The following is a 17237-nucleotide window of genomic DNA, read 5'->3' as shown; positions in this document are numbered from 1 at the left end:
TTTTTTTTCACAATAAGGACATTAATCCTATTCTAATAAATGACAGATCATTAAAAATTTCTTTCAGGTTATTCTTAATCTTGATTTTAACTGTTGTTTATGAAGAGAATAATCAGGGAAAACCATTTCAATTGTAAGCATTGATCTAAATTTTATGATTGGGACATCTGGGTTATCCGTTCCTATCAATACGTAAGGTGTGACCAGTGCAAAACTGGGATTATATTGCAATGCTTCAATGTAGTGCATTTTTAGGATAAGAAACAAAGCTATCCAATAATGAGTTGAAACTGCCTCAGTTTCATTACTCGACTACCATCTACTGGAGAGAATGTGTTTAAGAAACACTACTGAATCACTGACAAGAAGAGGTATATTTGATGAAGCTACTGTGTATCAATTGTACCATTGTCATTTTTCAGTATTTTTATTTCTCTTAATGCCAACATATGAAGAAATTCAATATATTTCAACATCATTACTATCTTTATACAATTCGTGGAATGAAAACTTGACTTATTGGGCAAAGTGATAGAGAAAAAAATAATTATGAAGTGATTCTAAAGCACTTTAGGCCACTCAAAATTACATATTTCTGTTGTGGAAGGTTTCCAATAATCTTACAATGCTGACCATATTGCAATTATGCTGTAAAAACAGTAGCATTATTAGGTGAAGAATTTTTTTCATTAGATAATCTTGTGGTAAATCCTATACCAATGCTCTGGAGCAATCAATATAAATTGTGTAATGTGGGTCTTTACTACTTATGTTTGATAGTGGCATGCTCATGTTCAGCTGTAAGTAAAATATTTTGGATGAGTAATTAAGGCATGACTTGGAAACTCCTTCGCAAATTCTAGTCTTTCATTGTGAAGGGGATCTAAGGTTTTCAATATCTCAAACTTCCATTGACTAACATGAATATCTTGACACCTTTTTTGAACTTGACACAAGAATGAACTGAAAAAACTGAAAATCAAAACTCAGATTCCTTAAAGATTTTAAAATCAATTCTCATTGGCTGTATTGGACTATAGCATGAAAGGATGCACTTCAGTGTAATAAACTTAGAGAGAAAACAAATTCAAGGATCCTCTTCTCCAATGCTGTCTGTTAGCCAACTGGAGAAGAAGGATAGACAATAGAAAAGACTTTAAAACCCCTACCTGGAAAATATTTTTCCACTGGGTAAGAGACATTGCTGCTGAGATGAAACACTAACAAAAGCTCCACCATCATATGAAACGAGATGCAAAGAAACAAACCAGGATATCTAAAGAAATAGTTATTAGCAATGCATTCCAAACCATATTGTTTCGGAGATGTAAAAGGAACATTTTCCTCAAAGTAGTCTTAAAAAAATAAGCCAAATGACTTTTTAACAACAGAGCTTATATAAAAAGCTACTTTTTATGCACTAGACTGTCAGACACAAAATAAGACGGTGAATGGTGTGCCTTCAGCAAACAAGCCAACATTAATCTTTTACCATACAATATAAAATCTAATAAAATTTATACAAATTATAACAATTATTACTACACTGTATTAAATGGATTTATGTTGTCAAATTATCAATTATAGCATACAGTATTATTAAAGGAACAGCAGTTTGAAAAGCCTCAACAACAAAATGATAATAAGGCTATGGTGCTTTTCTTGTATGAACATGTGATATATCTCTCAACAAAGAGGCTTTAACAGCAAATTCTTTAGAAAACAGGATTTTAAATTCAAGCAATTTAGGTATAATTGTTACCTTGATATAGAGCTAACAACACAGCAGGTACTTATAAGAACTCTATCAATGCCTGAATATATGAAAATTAATGGCTGAGGCATCACGGCTTTGTAAAATACCAAACGGATAATTAAAAAAAAACTTTTTTGTCATCTGATACAAATAACAATAGGTCATAATGAGATCCAATAGCCAACACAGTTGCTCCATCCAGTCACCATATGCAATTAAATTTCATAACCTTTAGATATCTGCACTTAGACTAAAAGAAATACTCTCTAGGGTATATATGCTGAGCAACACTATTCTGTACTATAAAATAAAAATGCTTTTGTAAATGATCCCTCATATATTTTATATATGACAGTTTCAAGTCTTTTTACTTACAATTACACAGGAGGATGTGCCATCTGGCAATGGTCAGAGGCATGCCTTGGTTTTGGTTAAGTATTGCATCATAAAGCAATCTAAAAATATAATTTTCAAGAATTTACTGCAGAACAAAATCATCCATATCTTTTGCAACTACTGTATATATAATTGAAAATGAAAATATAACTGAATATCCACAAAATAATATTGACCCTGTACAAAATCAATATCTGTCATGCAATAACTGTGAATACTGGGTCTCTATCTTTTTCCACAAATTTATCTTTAGAAATCAAAGGTGCATAATTTTAGCAAAATTCTAGTTTTCATTACACTAAACATATTAAAAAAAATCTCACAAAATTAATAATTTTTTTACGAAGCTAAAGTTTAGTTTGAATTCCATTTTGTGAAATGTCGTGGTTCCTCCTTTTCTTATATATTTGAAATATTTGCACAAATCAAACAATACCATACCTCACCCCTCCTAAAAGGAAATTACTTTTCCAAATGAATAAAATGTTACCATCAATAAAGAGTGATAGAGTTGTCATATTATAAACTAAAATGAGTAAAAACACCTCCAACAATGTTCTTGGGGTACAGTACACAATGGACTTATGCCAATCACAAAAATAAAATCTTGAGGACTATCAAATCACAGCTCTGCAGATCCTAAGTATCTATCCATAGTGGCAGCTATCATCTCAACACATAATAGTGGATAACTGCACTACTTTTATTATACTAAATCACCAAAAATAAAGATTAACGACAATCACCCCGAGATTCCATGAATTATGCTAATGATAATAGTGCACTTGCTATTAACACAACAAAGACAGAACATTAAGCCTTGAAAGACAATTACACTACAGGTATATGATCATCTAAATGTAAAAATTTAACAATTAGGATATCGTTGTGCCTACATACTTTAGTACTGTACTTTAAGCACTTGAGAGTAAATATTCCATATATGCCCTGTCTATAGTGTATAATCTTTGAGTTTTGCTATTACCATATGGTAACGTCTACTGTAAATCTATTGCCAAATTATGTTAAAAATGAAATACATAATGAATGCATTCAAATATGTGAATAATTATATTCATTACTAAATGAAAAAGTAGAAAAATTTTCTGGTCAGCTATGTGAAAACATGAAAAAGGTACACATTTCATACTGGCGCAGTTCTCCAAGATTTGCTTGCAGGATTAAAATAAAAACTTAACAATTCAAAAAGTTTTTGTTGGCTTATTCTTGAAGGAAGCTTTTCAGTAACTGATTGGCAGCATTATTTGACAAAACTGAATTGTATAAATATCTATCCCAATACAAAAAGTGGAAAATTCACACCCAAGATGATTTGTCTTACTTATGCACCATTTATATATAGACCACATGTAAAAAATTACAATAAAGCAATTCATGCTCAATAAGGAAAACAAGTCATCAGCAATTTTGCAATAAAGATCTAGTAATAACAAAAACTTTCAAAATTTTCTCAATGTAACACTACGTGTACATACTATATATAACAATAGTGTTGAAGATATACAGTATGTGACAAGGCTCCTAAAAATGATTAGCTATTCCTATCTAGCCAGATATCTTAACACTAAAAAGGCACTTAAGAAAAACTCAGCTTAATGTTTAAATTCAGGAAATATTCCAAACAACTCGGGAACCTGTATTTCAGTTATTACTTGATAATCTCATGCAAAGTTCACTTTTGTGAACTAAACTGATGAAAGAGGAGTGAGACTTTCATATTGATATTCGTATGTTTCAGAATCATACTGTTAAACTATACTGCATTCTTTCATAAAAATCATATACAGAATCAACCCATTTAAAATTAACATCATTAAGTAATTTTCTGATAACAGGTTAATATAAACATATGAAAGATTAATTGCTATAGAATCACCTAATGTATTGCATATAAACTATAAAATACTGATGGGAAAGTAAAAGTAATGTCCAAAGTACTTAAAATATTAGGAATGTAAGCACCTTTTTTTCTCTAGATAGAGAGAGAAAGAGAGAAAAAGAAAGTGTGCCCTTAAGTTAATAAACCATAAAATTGGACTAGGAATAAAAATTCAGAAGAATTCTGAAAACAGTGGAATCACAAATTAACTGATGTGTTCTTGTAACCCATTCGAACATCCGAGTAAGAATTTAGGTAATGCAATATCTTTGTAAGAAATGGTTAAAAATACTGTAGTACTGTAACTTTAAAAGTTTGCAAAGAGATTTCATTTTACATGGCTAGAAAAAGAAAATATTTTCCAAAGCAATGATACATTTTGAAAAGCAAGGGATACATGGATGTAACAAAAAAAAATAGCTCATTGCAGATTTAAATGAACAGCCCCTTTAATAAATATCAAGTATGAGATGCTAAGCACAATTCAATAGTATCCTTTTCAGTTGAAATACGCTCGGGCTGTAAAATATAAAATACACACAAATTTGCATCATACGTAAAATATGAAAACAAAATTCAATCAAAGTGATGCACAGTCAGGTAGCTATCATTTGAAACATATTTATATACCAAACAGTAAGCTTAAAGTAATAAAATCATGTAATTAATCATATTCTGGTACTAGGTGTGTAATTACAGCACTGTTTAATCATCTGCAAACAGCCACAAATTATACAAGTACAATTTCCACTACAACTTGTAGAATGATCCAAACAGATTTTCAATAATAGAATTTTTTATTTCTAAATTCACCTGGTGTTCATATAGCTTCTTCTCTAGAAGCTTGGTCTATTGACAGTCACCTTTAAAATGAAAAAAATAAATATCCCATCTTTCCTTTCAATGACACGCCTCTAGTAAAGTAATGAGACCATATGGCTAGAAGAGAAGCATTGACATGCAAAGGGCTTTGTTACTTCAGTCCTGAAGGCAAAATTATTCCTTGTTCTCTTGACACCACAAGTCAAAGTGGAAAGGAGGGCCGCCATGTATATGAACATCAAGAGAGGATAGAAATAAATGTTATTACTAAAATTCCACTTATCCTTATAAACCTCCCTTAATGATCATATTGCTGACTCCCAAACTTTGATGAAGATCGGGCACTAGTAATGAAAAGTTAAGAATCATTTGTAGAATTAAAAAGTATAAAAAAAATTAAAATTTGAGACTCAACTGGTCTAGATTAATGGTAATATCCCATCTTAAAATACAGTTTGAAATATGGGAATCAAGATTGTTTTTCTAAAGATATTTGAAGTCTGGGAATCAAGTGTGTCTCCAAATTATATTTGATCACTTATTACCTACTTATATAATACAACACCATGAAACTAAAAATAGTTTTTAAAAGATAAGAAAATTATCAGTCAACTAAACTCATAAAATTTAAGACCACATTGGTAAGAGCTAGAAAGGTTGCAGCAAAAGAGAGATGTAGCTGTATTAATTTCATGACCCCTAACTTTCAAGACTTTTATTATCTTTGGATCTATTTCTTAGGAACCTTCTAAATATTACTGAATGGATCTTAATGGACAAAGAAATCTATTTCCAAAGAGGAGATGTGAAAAAATTGTGGCCGACTCTTACTGTTAAAACGATTTTTTGTTTTGAAGGATTACAAGACAAAATCATCTAATGCTCCCTAAAGACTACTTTACTAGATAATGCTTGTAGGATATTGTGGACAGTATTTAGCTGAAGCCAATGTCAATAGAAAGTGTTTAGCTGAAGCCAATGTCAGTAGAAAGTGTTTAGCTGAAGCCAATGTCAATAGGAAAAGTATTTAGCTGAAGCCAATGTCAATATCAAGTGTTTAGTTGGAGCCAATGTCCACAGAAGTGTTAGTTCAAGCCAATGTCAATAGAAAAAGTATTTAGCTCAAGCCAGTGTCAATAGAAAAAGTGTTTAGCTAAAGCCAGTGTCAATAAAAAGTGTTTAGCTCAAGCCAATGTCAATAGGAAAAGTGTTTTAGCCATGAAATCTATACATGAAATATTTTTAAATGGTTCAAAAGACAACTCTTTTAAATACAGTACTGTAAAGCCACATACAAACTATCAAAAATAGTTCTGACTACAGGGAGCCTTTCAATACTGAAAGCCTAAATACATCTGCTACAATACCTGAAACATACAGTATATGTAATCCAAGATGGCCGAGTATAGATTTAAGCATTGACCTATATCACTATGGCTGAAGCTGAATGTTTCTTTTTATGAAAAAGAAAACTTGAAAATCTAATATTATCCTACTTGTTCTAGTCAATGACCCTTTTTTTAGATTGCCACCACTTAAAATAAGCATTCCAGTGTCTTTGAAATAAATGGTAGACTGTATTTTAGAAACTATAAAAGAAAATCTAGAGGGCTGTGAAAACTGTATGTTTCTGGGAATACGATGGATATTCTCTAAGTGGTTAGATGTAGACGGATGGGTTTGGATGAATCACCTTTAAAACAGGTTGTTTGATCAGATTAATTTTGCAAGACAACATTATTGGGCCATTCAACAACAGAGGCCACATATCTGAGCACCATTCCTTTTGTGGCCAAATCAGGCTATTAAGTCATCCTGCTGCTTGCAGATATCAACTTGTTCCACATGGCAAACAATGGGAAAGTGTAAAGATTTAGATTTGACCAGCCTTGTAACATGGCATTTACCTTCCATGCTATAGGATCCAGAACTGGTGAACTAAACACCTTCAGTGAGGTTGTAAACATGTCTTCAAATGGGCAACTCCACTCTTTAAAAATTTCTATATACTGTACACTGATGGATGTAGCTTCCATTCGTTTGGTACAATTGGCTCTTTCTGTTTAGGTGACCTGCTAAGACATTGATTTTCCCAGAGTAAACTGATGAAGAAGGCTTATTCCTCTTTAATTTCTCCGTTATCAGGAACAAGAAGTTCTGGGTGTAGGCTACTGCTGTTGTGTTGTCTGAAAAACATGGCCACAGTCTTCCCTACCACCAGTGATTCCTGGTCCTGAAGTTTTGAATATTGCTATAAGCTCTTGGCAACTGATGTGTAGGGTTGACAGATTCAAATGATCTAGAGTTACTCCCCAACCCTCCTGTGAAGCATCAGCAAACAGAGAAATGTCTGGATTTTTATATCCAAAGAAACTCCTTGAGCAATCTGCCTGCGATCATTCAACCAACATAGCGGTTGAAGTTGGTTTTTCATCACTGGAATTGAGATTTTGTCTAGATTGGGTATTATTTTCTGAGGTAGATCGAGATGAAATTGGAAAACCCTTATCTTTGGATCTCCCAACAGAAAAAAATTTCTCCAAGGAAGCCATAATCCATAGTAGTCTCATCCACATCTAAACCAATGTATACTTCAACATTTTGAGTTTTTGCAATGAAAGAAAAAAGGACTGAATTCATTCCTACGACGGAAGAGCCAGAAAAGGAACTTTTGCTATTATCATCCCAAAATACAGAATCCTCCGGGTTGGCACCAGCAGTGATATTTTCAAATTAACCTAGATAACTGATCCAGCACCTAACTAACCATACTTGTAGAACTCAAAGCCTTTCCCAAAATAGCATATAGTCCAAGTATAAAAGAACTCTTAGTTCAGAAATCATAACCATAATAAGATAGGGGCCATTTTCCTGGCGTACACAAGGGGCCATCCTGAGACCGTGATATTTGCACTTGAATTGGTAAACCTTAGGACTATTGATGAAACAATGGTATTTCCTCAAATGAAGATGAATCAGTATGTAAAAATATGCATATGAGGTCTATTGAAAACATTCAAATCCTCTTCTTTATTGCCCCCCTGGAACTGTCGATGGCATTTCTTTCGTAAACTTTGTGAGAACTGAAAACTTGTTGATGGCAAAGTCATCTAGAACTGGGCTCCAACCCCCTGAAGCTTTGGGGACTAGGAATTACATTGTAAAACCCAAGAACAAGGTTTAATACCTCTTTCATCACATAATTCTCTAGACTGTTCACAATTACTTGTTGCAAAATTTAAGCTATACAGTATTTTTAAAATAACTCAAATACAGAAATGGCTCATTCGACCAGGGAGGAATTGAAGATAGAGGAATCCGGTAACCTTCTTTGACAACAGGTAGCACCCATGGATTGACAGATCAGGATGGAGGTTTCACCAATCATGAGAGAAATGGTTGAGTCTTTCTCTTACTGGAATTCTCCAGGAAGGACCATCAAACTGTTCTCCAATAAGATCTTTGAGTCCGGTTGACAACTCTTCTGGAACTTCTACTAAAACAGGAACCCTGACCACTGCTGGTAAAAGAAATTCCTTGGCAGTAACTATGAGGAGGTTAAAGATTCAAAGGTGTTAACTTGGACTTTCCTATAAAAAGACCTCAAAGTATCTTTTGGAGATCTGGTATCTACCTAAGCAACTACTTTATACATTTTTCTACATCTGCTAAAAGCTCCAGAATAGGGTAAGAAATTAATTAATGTTTAGTAACTCAAGAGACTGTCCCCACCATTGATGCATATATCCTTTCACTTTTCTTAGTCAAAGAACACAGAAAAGCTGATACAGCCTTGGATACTCCAAAATCAAATTCTGAAGGTCAGTTTAAGTACTTGGGGTCTGTTGTTGCAGCAAATGGTGGAGTGGAAGCAGATGTACGTCAGAGAGTGAATGAAGGTTGCAAAGTGTTGGGGGCAGTTAAGGGAGTAGTAAAAAATAGAGGGTTGGGCATGAATGTAAAAAGAGTTCTATATGAGAAAGTGATTGTACCAACTGTGATGTATGGATCGGAGTTGTGGGGAATGAAAGTGATGGAGAGACAGAAATTGAATGTGTTTGAGATGAAGTGTCTAAGGAGTATGGCTGGTGTATCTCGAGTAGATAGGGTTAGGAACGAAGTGGTGAGAGTGAGAACGGGTGTAAGAAATGAGTTAGCAGCTAGAGTGGATATGAATGTATTGAGGTGGTTTGGCCATGTTGAGAGAATGGAAAATGGCTGTCTTCTAAAGAAGGTGATGAATGCAAGAGTTGATGGGAGAAGTACAAGAGGAAGGCCAAGGTTTGGGTGGATGGATGGAGTGAAGGAAGCTCTGGGTGATAGGATGATAGATGTGAGAGAGGCAAGAGAGCGTGCCAGAAATAGGAATGAATGGCGAGCGATTGTGACGCAGTTCCGGTAGGCCCTGCTGCTGCCTCCGATGCCTTAGATGACCGCGGAAGTAGCAGCAGTAGAGGACTCGGCATTATGAAGCTTCATCTGTGGTGGATAATGTGGGAGGGTGGGCTGTGGCACTCTAGCAGTACCAGCTGAACTCGGTTGAGTCCCTTGTTAGGCTGGAGGAACGTAGAGAGTAGAGGTCCCCTTTTTTGTTTTGTTTCATTTGTTGATGTCGGCTACCCCCCAAAATTGGGGGAAGTGCCTTGGTATATGTATGTATGTATGTAATACTAGAAATAACCCTCTTTATAGAAATAGCAAAGGAAAATATTTCAAGAAAACATTTTACCTTATTACCCACAGACAGCATCTATTTTAATGTTAGTAATCATAAAATACTTTTTACTTCTTATTCATTACTTTTCCTATACAGTATATCTATTTCCTTATTCACTTTCCTTACATTCCCTGTTGGAACTTTATGACTTGAAGCATCCTGCTTTTCAAAGTAAGTTTGTACTTTAGCTAGTAATAATATTAATAATACAGTAACCAGTTTTCAAACTGCATTTAAAGGTTTAAAGGGTCCTCATAAATGACAGAAACAAGGGAGAGTGACATTGCCCAAGCTAAAAGGACAATATCCTAAAAACTGACCATATATGCATATGATCAGCACCCAAGGCCCTATCCACCCAAGCTAGGACCAAGGAGGGCCAGGTAATGGCTGCTGATGACTCGGCAAGTAGACCTATAGGCTCCCCAAAACAATGCCATCCTTAGATCACAAGAATGGTGAGGTTGCAGACACTACAAGCAACTATTGATTTTGAGCAGGACTTGATCTCCCATCCAGGAATGCCAGGCAGGGATGTTTCCAATAGGCCACCGCAAAGATTTTCATTTATTAGCAATAATGATGGGCTCAGGTCACAAAATTAAATTAAAATCTAGAACAAGATTAGGTAACTAATTAGTCTTATATAAATCAAAATGACTAACAAAAAAAATTACCAGCCTTGCTTTGAGACTACCGTTAAAGATTTTACCCTTTACAAAAAGGGAGAACTGAGGGGCATAAATAGTCTTGGAAGTATTTGTCTTGAAATATTTGAAGGAAAAGCCAGCATAAGAACTTCCCTACGGAAAATTTAGGTATTTTTGGCAATAAGGTTATGTAATGTTTAAACAGGAGATATTTCATCAAATTTGGGATCTCCTGAGTTTTCTTCATCTTCATGTATAGGATAAAATGAGACATTAGTTACAGGCTTTCCTATTTGTTTACTACTGGTACAGGAGCTTCTGCATGTGTCAAGACTTGTTTTGGTAGTAAAACTACTAGCTAAAGTTAACCCAGGATGAGCTAATAGCCATGCTTGCAAATGAACTAAGCACGCTGCCAACCAAAACATGATGCAACCGATTAACTTAGCTGAAACTTCATTAACAACAGCAACATTAGGAGCTAAGGGAATTAAGTGATATGCCACACCATCTAAATATGAAACAATGTTGCCAATAGTAGTTATATATAAAATGTAAATAGGTTTATATAATAAACATAATAGAACATTATTTAAACAATTTTGTTGGCAATACCGAATTACAAAATGCAAGGTTGCTTAAAACTACTTACTTCAGTGAGTGGAGGGATATTAGGATTCAGAATACCAACTCCGACTTCTGCCTTCCAATCTAGGTGTCTAAAAGAGTGACTGGGTTTATGGGAATGCAAGGGTTTAGCAGTACAAGAATCTAAAGTAAATAAAGAATTTGAGGTTTGTTGGAGGATCTCAACTCCGTAGGGAGCAGTGAAAATTCAAAACCCTTACTGAATGGAACACTATTACCACTAGACTAGATTTATATAATTAAGTTAGGCTTAGCAACAGGGCAGGTAAGATAAGAATTACTGCCTTTAAGAGACGACTCACTGACCTTCTGAGATTAAAAAGCAAGCTAATAAGTTGAGAGTTTTGAAGCTCATGCCTATCGAAACTTGGCTGGTTAAATGCTGTTAGAGAAGGGTACTGACACATCATTATCATCATCCCTGCTATTAACAACTATCCTAATCATCTCTGAATTTCAACCTGAACTCAAAAGCATATTTAATTTGTGCTTTGCACTTGAAAAATACTTTTTGACAAATTAAACAGTACATTTGCACTCCTCACAATGGTTATTTAAGTCTCAATACTGTCCCTGTACAGTAATAGCCAACAAATCCAGAAGAAATCTTAAAACACACTAAAACATATCACGATCTGAAGCCTTGAGATTGTGCAGTTTGTTAAATTGATGCAAAAGAGACTGAAATAACAATAGAGCTCCTGCTTTGCTTCTTGCCATTAAATCCTAGTGTGTCTCATTACTTTACTAGATGTGTCTACTGAGAGGATAGATGGGAAATCTTTTAAATTTTACTGATAAATGTTGATAAACTGAGCTTCTAGAGAACAAGCAATACAAACACAAGGGGAGGTTCATAGAAATATAATTTAATAATGCAACTGTTTCAGGGATTCTTTTAATCAAATTTTCAAATGTTGCTTCATATTAAGATAATACTATTTGGTGAAAAGTATATTATGAAAATTTAACTAAGCTCTTAATACATAAATGTCATATGGGAGTCATATAGAAACAATCACAGTAAAGCAACCTTAACAATTAACAAATTTGATTATTGAATCTGTTATGCATTCCATGAGGCCAAAGTATATTATATTCCTTGCAAATTATTATTTACAAATTTAAATTTCCTTTTATTCAATATGATAATTCCTCGTCTTGCTGTTATTTAATATTTCAATATCTCATAAAACTGCATACTGCACAATCAAGACAATTATTAAAATTTGATTATAGATTACAAGGAACTATATACAGCATTATATAAATCACAGAATTGAAGTTTCCATATAAATGCAAAAAAGCAAGGTACAAGATGAAACTTCTCTTTCAAATTACTCCATATAATGCAAGCATCACATCAACCTTGATTAACAAAAATAATATTGTATTACACAATTTCTTCTTTGTCAATTCAAACCCATGAATTATATACAGTACATACCTACTTTTGGATTCTGAATGCTTGTAGGATCACTAATCTTTTGTCTCTCAGGCAGAAGAAGAATGCAATCTCACTATGCATGTATCCTATTGGATTTAGGCTATGTACTAACCAAGAAATTACTTTTTGTATAAAATGCAAGATTTGAGGGATTGAGAGGAAGGTCCTTATTACTGAGAATGGCTAGTGAACAAATGACAAAAATTGAGGACACAAACTAAATTCTCTTGATTTTTTTTTTTACAACAGGTAGATATGAGTTTCGTTAACATGGATATGACTTATATCAGTAAGATATTTTATATTTTTGTAGATTTGGGGATTTTCCTCTACCATCTTCAGAAAATGAGCATACAATTCTTATTTTATAGGTCCAATATATAGTTTGTTACAATAAGGTAAAATAACTTTCTTATTGAAAAAGTACCATATAAATTGACTAATGGTCCCTTTTCCCAAGAATTGAAGCCAGTCACCGTGAAACACTGGTTCAAGTGACACTGAAATATATCCCCCTATGGTCAGGTAGCTTATAGACATATTTGAAAAGATAACTTGCATAACAACATTTTGAATGGTTACACCTCAATTATTTATCAACCAATCTATTAAAATCCTTCACAAAATAATCCTAGACTTGGCTGATTGACTTTATATAGGTTTCATCCTATCCAAAAGTTTTAATTTTAGATCTTTTATCTCCAAACCAATGATACTAAGTAGCATTTTGTGTGCTTGAAGGTTATCAAAATGATCATCTACTAAATAATTTCATCCACGTAAAGCAAATTGGATTAGTCAACTGAAATTAAAAAAAAAATGAAAGCACAGAAATATGAGATGGCCACATGTCAGGGTTTTTCAGGCAAGAATTATTGATGAACACATCTTTATTCCTTTTGTAAATATCATAATATCAAAATGAATAAAATTAAACTGTTTTAGCTGTTAAAATCAGCATAATGTATTTCATCACAATTACATTAATAATTTACTAGCCTTCCTAAATCCCTGTTTAGTTCTAAGGCCACAATGCTTCGTGCACCAGTGTTTGCGTACAACGTTTAAGATCCAGTCCAGTGCCTGAGGATTGTAACAGGTTAGAAACCTTTTCTCTAGTAGCTTCCAGTTTTGTAAAAAAGACAAAACTTCAAGAATATATTATGCTTGAATTCTATCAGCAGTCTCAGAAGACTAAGTCTCTTGACAATACAGTATCATCAATGATTAGTAAAGATGAGAAAGGTCTTCTACAGTAAGTAACACAGCCTGCAATGACTACATGTATGAACAAGAAGTGCAAGAGTAGTTTTCAAATTCTCAATTATCTAGACATTGTGATTAAAGTTTGAAAAGCTCCAATTTGTACAGAGCAGCCAGTCCTGTATCTTTTCTGGTAGCAAAAGACAAAGATAGAACGATGGAATATGTTGGGTAAAAGCCTTAGTCTCAGAGTCCTTTGAGGGTTTGTACAAGCCAGGAACATATAAAAACTTCCAAGTTACCCCTTTCTAGCACATATGATGTCAGACTTGGTTTGAGTCTTGCTGATTTGTCCATAAGCAACAAACATCATTATCATACAAATGACTAAACCTCACTGCACAAGGAAAAAGAATGATAATTCAAAATGATAAATACAATAAAAAAATATTAGTGCTATTAATAGAAATAATAGATTCACTTCTGAAAGCTAGAAAATTAATCAGAAACACCTATAGTGCATAAGGTAAATACTTATAAAAATTACCTAAAAATAAAACATGCAAAACAAGATATACTTGCTTTGCTATGTAATGCAGCATCTCTTTAGCTAACTCTTTAGCTAATAAGCTTCCTACTATAGTATAAAGAATCCCCTTGATACAGCTACACTAAATAATAGAAAAAATAAAAATGTAAAAAACAGTGGAATTAATAGCTACAATTAAAGCAATATTAAAACTTATCTGCCATAGAATTAATCACTGATGGCTGTGAACAACAGATGATAAAAGTGGCTGAATAATGCTAAGAAATGCACAATTCACTATTATATCCATTGCAAAAATGACTGGATTTAAATTGGACCTATATCAAATACTTCCAATGAGAAAAGGAAACAAGGAAATTGCTAATAAGTGTATGAAAAACAATCATCTGTGAAGTTAACACCAGGGTAATAAAAGTAAGGTTCTTAATGGAACTGTAGGAACATGAAAAAGGAGGAAATTTGATGTCACATACCTGAGAATCAAGAGGGCACATGCATAGTGAAACTATCACCACCTTCATCTGTCTGACTGACAAAATTACTGATGTTTTGGACAATAATATAGTCTAGCCATATATGATTCATGGGGTTGTGATGAAAATAAAATGTGAATATGTGAGTAAGATTTTGCTTTGCTGTTCTTTGTATAAAAGCACATGCTGAATAAAGACTTGAAAAGCATAAGGAGGAATTATGCAATTCCCTGAAGACTTGGTCTGAAGAAAAATAAATAATGATACCAATAACCACATGAAAATGCAGAAGTATTCTTGCAACAGATAGCAAGATAGAATCTGTTTAGAATGTTTCTAGCATTTAATTCACTAAAAAAAAAAATAAACATGAACTCTGATATTTGTTTAGTTTTAACTATCAAGTTCTAATTGTGAAGCTTTCTTTTCCCAATATAAAAAATGCAAGGGAGACCCACAAGATTTAACAAGAAGGTTTAATTCCTAAGATCTAAAAATAATCAGATAACAATTTCACTTACATACACAATAATGGAATGTTGTTGAGTCTGCTACTAATTCTAATCAGAATAAAACAACAGAATGATAAGAATAAAGTAAAGAGATGTTCATCTGCAAAATTTTAAGACATGCAAAAAACTTTTTAAGGGGTTGAATTTTTTTAAACTTCAGCTTTCAGGAATAAAGACTTATCACCGTGGAGCAACTTAAGACCTTTTGGCCCTATTAACAAGTTCTATTTCTTATACCAAAGTGCTATATTGCATTTGTGACATTACCTATTAAATATCACATATCAAAGCCAACAGCATTTTCAATAATTTGGGGATGAGGCAAAGTTATTCTTATAAAAACAACAGATCAATAACACATGGTTCTAAAACCATAGCCTGTACTCTATTTAGTCACTTTGCAAGATTAAAGGCAATTCTGCCCTCAACAAAGAAACACAATATTGCAAGGCAAAACAGAAAATTAAATTATATAATTAACAAGCTTTTAACATGTACTTGAAAGAATGACATAAGATTATACACTGATAGCAGTAATCTTTTTGAAACTCAAAATGTTTTGTATATCAACATGTGTATCTGTTAACACAATAATTCCCCGGTAAAACTCTTGAAACAAAACAAGCCTGCTGTTTTGTTCCTATGGAAGGTAACAATATATTATCTAGAGTAGAGAAGAATTGATTAGCACCTTTTCAGTTTTTTTAACATCAAATATACTTCATACGAAAATACAAAAGATTACTTCATACTCCCAAGAGGATCCTCAAAAGGTTCACTGGACGGTTTTAAGGTACTCTTTGGCTTCACTATTGGTGCTGTTTTCTGTAAACTTGAAGGAGGCTTAGTATCAACACCTGATGATCTGAAGATGTCATCTGTAATAAAGTCACTTTATAGAAATTAGCTTATAAAAAAATGTTATTTTTATAATAAAATAAATTTTTGAATATACTTACCCGGTGATTATATAAGCTGCAACTCTGTTGCTCGACAGAAAACTCTACGTTAAAAATCCGCCAGCGATCGCAATGCAGGTAGGGGGTGTACTTCAACAGCGCCATCTGTCGTGCAGGTACTCAGTACTCAATGTAAACACAGAACTCAATTTTCTCCTCGGTCCACTGAGTCTCTATTGGGGAGGAAGGGAGGGTCCTTTAATATATAATCACCGGGTAAGTATATTCAAAAATTTATTTTATTATAAAAATAACATTTTTCAATATTAAACTTAGCCGGTGATTATATAAGCTGATTCACACCCAGGGGGGTGGGTAGAGACCAGCAATAATTGTTTACATTATTATGAGCTAAGGATTTTTTATTTCATTTTAGCAGTTATTCAAAATAACAAACATAAAATAAATAAGTACCTGGTAAGGAAGTCGACTTGAACAATTACTCTGCCTTTTTAAGTACGTCTTCCTTACGGAGCCTCGCGATCCTCTTAGGATGCTGAGCGACCCCTAGGATCTGAAGTATCAAGGGTTGCAACCCATACAACAGGACCTCATCAAAACCTCTAATCTAGGCGCTTCTCAAGAAATGACTTTGACCACCCGCCAAATCAAGTAGGATGCGAAAGGCTTCTTAGCCTTCCGGACAACCCAAAAACAATAATAAAACATTTCAAGAGAAAGATTAAAAAGGTTATGGAATTAGGGAATTGTAGTGGTTGAGCCCTCACCCACTACTGCACTCGTTGCTACGAATGGTCCCAGAGTGTAGCAGTTCTCGTAAAGAGACTGGACATTCTTAAGAAAAAAAAAAAAAGACGCGAACACTGACTTGCTTTTCCAATAGGTTGCGTCGATTATACTTTGCAGAGATCTATTTTGTTTAAAGGCCACGGAAGTTGCGACAGCTCTAACTTCGTGTGTCCTTACCTTCAGCAAAGCTTGGTCTTCCTCATTCAGATGGGAATGAGCTTCTCGTATTAACAGTCTGATAAAATAGGATAAAGCATTCTTTGACATAGGCAAAGATGGTTTCTTAACTGAACACCATAAAGCTTCAGACGGGCCTCGTAAAGGTTTAGTTCGTTTTAAATAGAACTTAAGAGCTCTTACAGGGCATAAGACTCTTTCTAGTTCATTTCCAACCATACGATAAGTTTGGAATATCGAACGATATTGGCCAAGGCCGAGAAGGCAGCTCGTTTTT

General features: G+C 33.8%; 1 protein-coding gene across 4 annotated transcripts in view; it reads right to left on the bottom strand.

Annotated features, from left to right (window-relative positions):
• FAM21 (Family with sequence similarity 21) overlaps window positions 1-17237 on the bottom strand; it is a 245453-nt gene that overhangs the window by 189 nt on the left and 228027 nt on the right. For all 4 annotated transcript variants that reach the window (XM_068359354.1, XM_068359361.1, XM_068359367.1 and 1 more), the window contains one exon: window positions 1-15952. This exon is cut by the window's left edge and continues 189 nt beyond it. In XM_068359354.1, the coding sequence (XP_068215455.1) occupies window positions 15816-15952 (137 nt within the window). In that variant the 3' untranslated portion in view covers window positions 1-15815. The remainder of the gene's footprint in view (window positions 15953-17237) is intronic.

This window comes from Palaemon carinicauda, chromosome 2 (genome assembly GCF_036898095.1).
Source record: "Palaemon carinicauda isolate YSFRI2023 chromosome 2, ASM3689809v2, whole genome shotgun sequence".
NCBI lineage: Eukaryota > Metazoa > Arthropoda > Malacostraca > Decapoda > Palaemonidae > Palaemon > Palaemon carinicauda.
The sequence above is the reverse complement of the archived record's forward strand: the minus strand, read 5'-3'. Positions and strand labels throughout refer to the sequence as shown.